The 8,169-nt window shown below is 44.7% G+C and overlaps 1 protein-coding gene across 1 annotated transcript; it reads right to left on the reverse strand.

Annotated features, from left to right (window-relative positions):
* Positions 1-1,437: 1,437 nt before the first annotated feature.
* Positions 1,438-7,356, reverse strand: CUNH11orf58 (chromosome unknown C11orf58 homolog). The gene is made up of 4 exons (XM_008922091.4): positions 7,258-7,356; positions 5,933-5,993; positions 4,145-4,254; positions 1,438-2,972 (listed from the first exon to the last, which is right to left on the reverse strand). The coding sequence occupies exons 1-4, from the start codon at positions 7,270-7,272 to the stop codon at positions 2,763-2,765; spliced, it is 396 nt and encodes a 131-aa protein (XP_008920339.2). The 5' UTR covers positions 7,273-7,356; the 3' UTR covers positions 1,438-2,762.
* Between the last annotated feature and the right edge of the window lie 813 nt (positions 7,357-8,169).

Here is an 8,169-nt window from a genome sequence, read left to right on the forward strand (position 1 = left end):
CCTTGTCAGCCATCTGTGATCTAACTTCAGTCTGTTGTTTCTGAAGACATGTAGGAGAACGGTCAGATTTCTGTCTTTCTTTTGAGATGGAAATGAGCTGGTCTTTGAGGAATTTTAGTGGCCAAATCTTGTTTGAATAGACGAATAGCCCTTTTTATGATTCAGTGTCTGCTTATGATGTGTTCTGCTGTCATCTCTGGGAGCTCCTTCCGTACCAACCTGAAAAAGCAAAGGGCTGACCAGAGTCAACCAAGACACCAACCTAGATTTTTCCTTTGTCTCTGATGAGAGCTGAAACCATCCTGCTACTATCCATGCCACTACTGCTGATGCTGTTATATCAAATGTTGCTAAAACTGACTCCTGAATTGAAACATTCACTACACAAACTACACTGAGCCTTTTTTGCTATATACAGCCTAAGAGAAGCTTCTTAGGCTGCTCCATAGAAGGATCTGTGAGTTCTTAGAATGTTAGAAACAGATGTGATTGTGTAGAACTCTTTACTGTTTTGAGCAGGTGAGTCTTAGGTCAGCATTGTAGATGAGTTACACCAAACCTCATCAGATGTTCACGATATTAGGTGTCATACTTCTGGGGAATGGAAGTTGATTTTACTTTTTCTAGTCAGAGCTATAAATAGAACAGTGAAATTGCAATTTATGGTTTTATCTTTGTGTGTTCTATTTGTTTATAATAGCCACAGCCAAATGTGGTTTGTGAGGCAGGAGGCTGAGTGGAAGAGCCTCTCATTGTGTCTGTTGACAGAGATCCGTGCAGGGCCAGCCAGCTGGATCTGCTTTTCCTGGGTCTTTCCAGATCACTTGCACCTTGGAGAAAAGCCCTCAGGTGAAGTTTTACCCTGCCCTGCCTTGAGGCTAGTGGGAAAGCAGCAGAGCCCTCTGCCTGGGAGGGTGGGTCTGCAGCAATGGATTCCATCACCTGCCCAACAAAAGTCTCTGCTTGGCTGATGCTGGGTGGGAAAGCCCAGAGAGCTGCAGAGGGAAAGCTGGTGAGAGGAGCAGTGCTGAGACAGAGAAGGCAGAGAGGTAAGTGCATACGCAGCAAGGCCATAAGGGGCAGTCACAGCTGAAAGAATTTAATAGTGAAATGCTGGTTCAAGTGTTGCTTCAGTGTCTAAATAGGAAAAACCTGGCATGTTTTTATTTAGGAAAGTAATCAGTTGATCTCTTGGGGAGGGCCTTGCTCTCTTTCCTGGAGACAGAACAGCTTTCCTAAGTCATGGTGACGTTTTCTCTGTTCCCAGTGCACAAGCAACCTGATTTTTTCTCTATGTATTAGCAGCTTGCAGTATTGGGAAAACAAAATATCCATATCAGTCAAGTACAAATGACTGACCGTTCGGGGCTGAATGACTAAAAAAAATTGTATTAAATGCAAATATCGTAAAACATATAAATCAAAATCTACACTCAGTTTTTATTTACAATATTACTTTTATTCTTTTTCATAATGTAACTTATTCCAAGTCCTCCCCCAATAACTGATGCTGCAATGTTAACATTCAATAACTATGCAATGATAGTACAAACTGCTGCTTTCCTGCCAGCCGACTGGCTGGAAAATGCTGTCTGCACGTCAGAAATTGTACACAGGAATGGAATTCTCCACGAGCATCCGGAGTGTTTCTTGAAACACTGCTGTGGCAGAACACGGCTGTACTAGAGGTACAGATCAGATGTCCTGTTCTCCCAGCAAGGAGAGGCAGGTGATCTAATGTACTAAGAGGAAACAAAGTCTAAAAAGCTCTGATATTTTATTCATTACTTGGATGCAATGAATTTGCAGAGGAATGGATGTGTTTAATTCTTGCTGGAAGGAGTTACTGGCTCTCTAAGCATATCAGCTGACTTGAGAGGTACCACCTTGTGATAATTGACTCAGACCTTCAAGTGATGCATGTATGGGGAGAAAAGGAAGAAGGGCTCAAGTACTTAACTCTTTATTCTATATTTTAAAAAAGCTAAATGATTTGTATATCCTTTTCATTATCAAAGTATACTTTCTCTTTCAAAGAAAACTTTTCTTCGGGAGGAGTTATTTTTAATAACAGCTCAGTGCTATAACCAGGAACCAGTAATTCAAAAATCACTCTTTTCTACTGAAAGGTAGAAAAAACTACAGCTTATTCCCCTCATTAGAAAGCCAAAGAAGCAATTAGAGCCTTCTGTTGTATTACGTTTTTCTAAAACATCTTCTCCATGCAACTGCTGTAGGACTTCAGATGGATACAGTGATTAATACTATCACAAAAGTGAGCGATTTCTCCTCTCAGCCCTGCCAACACTAGCATCTATAGACAAAATCATTGTTTAAAGCTCTAGTACATCACAGAATAATGCTGATATTGGTATTTTACAACTAATGCAACATCACGTAATTCACATGTAATCTTAATAGTTAAAAATTCAAGACTGGGGTACTAACTGAATAAACCACTAACATGAAGCTTCCTTATCTGGCATGGAATAAGGGAAGGGATAGTTTAGATAACATTGTAGAGATTGGGCAGAACAAATTTATTTCTCCGTCCAGGATTTCATACACTTTAAAAAACCCAGTAATATCACTGTGCCCATAAAAATGTTATCCATGGCAACAGAAAGCAAATACTACTTTTTGTCATCTAACGGGGTCTTTTTAAAATCAAAATACAAAGATTTGTGCTGTAGCAGTCCTCCACTTTGCACTGTAACAATAAGGCTTACTGTACTTTAAATACAAAGCTGTTACATCTGCAGTTATGAACCACTGGCTTTCACAAACATCATTTTATAGTTGCTTTTTGCTTCTTTTTTGTTTTCTGGAACCTCAGCTTCCTCATGTTTTTCAGCAGGTTGTAGCTCCTCTGCAGACTCCTCTTGCTCCGAATCAGAGCCACTTTCAGAGTCCTCTGAACTCTCATCAGAGGAGTGTCCAGCTGCCTCTTCTTGTTCTTCATCTTCCTGAAACTACAAGTTCAGATTATGAGACAGATATAACTTGATTTCCTGGCAACTCCATTGCAGCATTTAAGATTTCCCAGTGAGAATGTTTTGCTTAACAGCTCCTTTCATTTTGCTACTAAAATGGGCTTTGTTGCTAAACAGTGGCCTGGAATACACAAAATTTTAGACAAGAGAGCAACTCCCCTGAGGTGGTAACCCCTGCCAATTGTGACATCCATAAATCAGTTACAGCAGAAATCCTAAAGACACCATTCAGTGAGTGTGAAAGGTTTCAGATCACATCAGTTCAGTAATTCTGCACTTCGGTCCACACAGTAGTTGACACTGGAATACTTGTCACAGAATGTGACACAATGGAACTAACAGCCAGCCCATCAAGAATTCACATTTGTGACTGATCTTTCAAAGTAAGTTTAGCAAACTGCAACATGAGGAACGCTGAAGTGATCCAATGATACTGCTAACTGGAACAATCCCAGAGGGCATTTTGTTCATGGTCCTAAAGAGCAAAGCCTTCCTGGCTGTAACATTAAGAATTCCCAACACTGCACATATGGTTTTACTCACTCTGGCAACATCAGCTATGTTTTTATGCAGTTATTGGTGCTAAGAGTTAGCAAAAATTTAATTATTGCACCTTTCAATTGGCAGATGGAGCTGTGTTCCTAATAACCTGATTCTCTTGGTTTTTGTCACACTACTCTTCCAGCTCATTCCTATGGAATTCCTTGTGAGTACAAGACTAGGCAGGTGTCAACTCACTGCAGGATTTTGTACAGCAAGTCTGACCCCTTACTTTTCAGGACCACAGAGAGGTATGTGCCTCCCTACAACAAGAAGCTGAGATTAATTAGCTTTCAGCAACAAGACAGATGGTTATTCTGCCTACTTATATATTATTCCTTGGCAACACCCTGTTGTCACTTTCTGCCCTAATCAGTCTTGAGTGCTATGGAGCATTAAGCATATCATACTTCTTATCAGAACAACAAGAAGCATCAATCCCTTCCGGGCATCTAAATGGCCACCCCACTGTACATGAACAGGAGACAAGTGCCTGCAATAACTCTCTTTTAACCCAAACTGTGGAAGTTTGACACTAGTGGTGGTGATTGAATTTTTAAACCAATCTTAGTGAAGTGAAAGCCACATCATTATGGAAATAAACTCAGTACCTCACTGAAACCAAGTCCGCAGTGGCGCCGGTTCCGCCCAGACATCGTGCTGTCCATGCTTTGTTGGTACTGGGACTCCAATTCTTCATTCATTTTCTTGTCTTCTTCCCCTGCATTGTCCAGGGTACTTTGGTTATGGTTCATTCAAATTAACAAAGACATCAAATTACATGAAGTCACATTTACGAAGTCAAAAAGTTTAAATTTAACCATCTTAAACTACTGGATTCAGAGTATTACTGCATACAAACCATCAGATTTATAAGCAATTGTATCAAGTGTGCAAGCAGAACTGCTTTAATACAAAGTTCCTAAGACCTGATGTGTTCAGTTGTACTACACACAGTGTTACATCCCACTAAACAACCTAACTCAGCATGAATTCTTTGTGCTTCCTGCCAATACTGCAACATGTCACAGCAAGGAGAAAGTTTTTGACCTTTACTACATACCACAGGATTACTGCGATTATATCATGATGCATATATAGCATCAGAACTCAGGACAATACTACCACTCTTGTTTATAGACCTGTATCTGGGACTGTTTCATGCATCCTGAAATACCAGCTGCAGTTACTACAGCTCTGCATTTTTCCATATTTAGGAATTAGCAGAAACACTAATTTTCAAAAGCTACTTCTACATGCTCTTTACTTACTTGTTTAAATAAGTAAATAAATAATCATTTTCACTGGGGAAACATGGTCTACAATGGTTAAGACTCCTCTGTTCTTTTAAAAGGTAGGAATCTCTAAATGTCCCCAACAGGCCTACAACACTAGTTTTTAATTTGTATCTCTGTGAAGCTGAAAGGTTGTATTGCAAATTCACATTTCCTCATTTGGAAGTTAGAGCTGTGTGTTGCTGTAAAAAGGCAATACTGTATGTTGGACAAAGCAGTGTTAAGAAAATAGATGTCCTTTTTTTGGTGAAAAAAATAGCATTTTAACCTTTTGCTAATAACAAAGCAGTACTGACTCTTTATGACTCCTTAGGAGAAGCATCATCTCCTTTCTAGGAAATTCAGGTATGAGGAAGTGATTCTCAGTCACTCTGCAGGCTAACAGCAGAACCTGGAACCAATCCTCAGGCTTCTTTTGGTCCATAGATAATTATTCATCAACTGAAAAATTATCAGTGGAGTGTATCATGGCAAGTTTTCTGGAACAGTGAGAGCTGCTATTCTACACAGCTTTATCAAAGCTTCTCTCAGGCAGTGCAGTCCGACCCACCTTGGTGCAATGTACTTTGACTTACTACCACGATAAGAGGGTACCACGGTCATACATGACATGCAATTGTTGCTGATTGCCAAGATGACCCTACGGATCTTTTCAGCTTCTGCCTCACTGCTTTAGGGCAGAAGCAATAGGTGAGGTAGAAATCAACCCTATTCTTTTCCATGCACAACAATTTCAAGGTTTGGATATCCATACCTGGCAGCAAGGAAGTGTAACACTGCTAGGTACCAATAGCAATAAAACTTATTTTGACAGCAAAATAACACTGAGGACCTACAGGCCCTGATTGCCAGGGCTTTTGTACACAAGTGTACTTGACCATCTTGACTACTTGGCTGAACCTGGACTTCAGAAGGCAAGTGCAGTCAGAGAAACTGCTTGTCAGTAATCTAACGAGAAATTAGGAACAACTCCACAGCCTGACCCGTCTTCAGCTGCAGCCACGAAACCTGAAATTCCTCCCTGCAATATCTACTCAAAGTACTGGCATGTTCCTAAATAAAGGTTAGATTTCCAACTTTGTATCAGCTGTTGGATAAACTGACCTGTCCTGAAGTGAGAGGTTGATCTGTGGTCTCCGATAACAAGGCGGCCAGTATGTTCTTTCTAAAAGAAAAGGCAGTTTGTTTTGGAGCTTTAGGGTGCACTGGCAGCTTTGCCAGCATCCTGGAATCTTGAATGGAAAAGGTTTGCTGTCAAACCCTGACAACCAACTGTAGGACTGTAAGTTTTACTAGCTAACAGCTGCTGCCTCTTGGTGAACTCGTTTCATCTTTGTTTTGCTGAATTTTCTGAAAAAGAAACCCCAACAACTAGACACTCTTTGCTCTTCCCAGACCCCAAAGCTGGTTCTGTTTTGTCCTGCTTCTTGCTATGAAAACAATACTACACGATGCTGGACAAATGCATATGTAGGTTCTGACAATCTTCCTTTTCTCTGGCACTCTGCAATAGTTCAGGCTGTGCATCTTACAATGATCCCACTTTCAGACTGGTCACAAAATCAGGTAAGAACTTTACAGTGCTCATTAATTTATTGGCTCGGTAGTTGCTCATTAGCAAGTGTGTCCCAACAGGCAAGAACTGGCATTACACAGCAAGCAGCATTAAGTATCCAAGCAGACATTAAGATCAGTGGTAGTGGAATGCTTTAATAGGGCATTGTATCCCTATCCATTAGGAAGTATTAACTTTCACCTCTTTAATACAGTAAAATATTTTAGCTTACAAAATTACTGTACTCAAGCAAAGTAAGCTAATGCAAGTGAAAATATTTGTCTTGGGGGTAAGTAAAATAGAAATACCAAACCAACATTTTATACATGAACAAAGCATTATTATATTTTATGGGGTTTGCAATATTTTTTGCAGCAAGCATAACCGAAATATAATTTTAGAGCATTTTCTCTTTAAAAATATTTCCTGGATGGATTAAGTAGGTTTACTACTTCACTGGTTTAGTCTATCAGCTACCTTTTTTTTTTTAAGTTTTTTTCCACTGCAAGAGAATTTTACAGAGCTAATATGTAGGTCTGTTAGTTTGTAACAAGGACTCTCAGGCACGTTCAGAGATAGTTTTATGAGCTGCTCTGAAAGCATCAAGGCATGGGGCGGGGACGAAGCCGAAGCCCAGGGACTCGACAACTTCAGAGCGACGTTTTGTGTTGTGATGACACAACAGCTGTGAAACCCAAACCCTCCCGGAAGGAGAACCCCAAAGCCCCGTCGCTTCTGATTGCTGTGGTTTCCCCCAGGGCGCACCGCGGCCCATCGCACACAGAGCCCCGCGTAGGGCCCGGGGGCTCCCCCCGCCCGGCCCCGTGTGCCCGCGGGGATGGGATGAGGGCAGATGGGGAGGGGGCGGCCTCACCTTCCCGGCGCCCATCAGCCGCAGGAACTTCTGCTTGCGCTCCTCGTTGCCCAGATCCGCCGCCTCGCAGCTGCTGGAGCCTGCGGGAAGCACACGCTCACTGCGCCCCGCCCGCCCGAGCGGCCCCTCCGCCCCCGCGCGGGCCCGCCGGCGCGCCCGCGGCCTCCCCGCGTCCGCCCGGGCTCCGCCGCGCGCCGCGGCCCGCCGCTCTCCTCCGCACCGCCTCCTCCTCCCGCGCGCCGCCGCCCCGCGCCCGGTTAATCGGGGGGAGGCCGCTCGCTCAGGCCATGGTGGCTCTGGGACTCCTGGCCGAGCTCATGTGGCGGCTCAGTGACCGGGCCCCGCTGCCGCCTTCCTGCCGCCGAGCCGCTCCCTCGGGGGCGGGGCCGGGTCAGGGCCCGGGGGCCGCTGGGAACGGTAGTTCGGCGGCGGCGGCGCGGCGGCAGCGCGGGCGGGCGGGGATGCGCAGGGACTGCGCGGCCAGAGCGGCCCCGCGGCGCGGGGCCCCGCCAGTGAACGGGGCGGGGGGGGACAGTGCCCGGCACTTCCCGCACAGTCCCGGGCGGGGGAGGCGGGGTGGTGGTGGGGTTTCGTGTGCGGTGTTCGGTCGCGTCCGGGGCCAGCTCCGCCGCCGCCCGGCGCCTGTCCCCTCGTGTGGAGAGCGGCAGCGTGTGCCCGGAGCGGAGCCCTCTGTGTGGAGCTCCGGATGTTTCCCACTTAACCCCTCCGTTCCTTGGACCGTTTGCCGCCGCTGCCCTTCCTGCGGTCCCGTCGCCCGCACACCTGTGCCATGCTCAAAGCGCAAATTCACCTAATGCCCCCACATTTGTTAATGCGTATAAATGTCTCAAAGGTGGGTGCCAGACTCTTCCCAGTAGTGCCCAGCGACAGGACGAGGAGCAATGGCCATAA

This window comes from Manacus vitellinus, unplaced genomic scaffold (genome assembly GCF_001715985.3).
Source record: "Manacus vitellinus isolate BGI_N305 unplaced genomic scaffold, ASM171598v3 scaffold_30_pilon, whole genome shotgun sequence".
In the NCBI taxonomy this organism is placed as follows: domain Eukaryota; kingdom Metazoa; phylum Chordata; class Aves; order Passeriformes; family Pipridae; genus Manacus; species Manacus vitellinus.

Coding starts and splice junctions, on each gene's coding strand:
- CUNH11orf58 (XM_008922091.4), bottom strand. Junction 4,255..5,932: donor AACCTCTCACTTCAGGACAG/GTCAGTTTATCC, acceptor TGGACAATGCAG/GGGAAGAAGACAAGAAAATG. Junction 2,973..4,144: donor GCGGACTTGGTTTCAGTGAG/GTACTGAGTTTA, acceptor CTGAACTTGTAG/TTTCAGGAAGATGAAGAACA.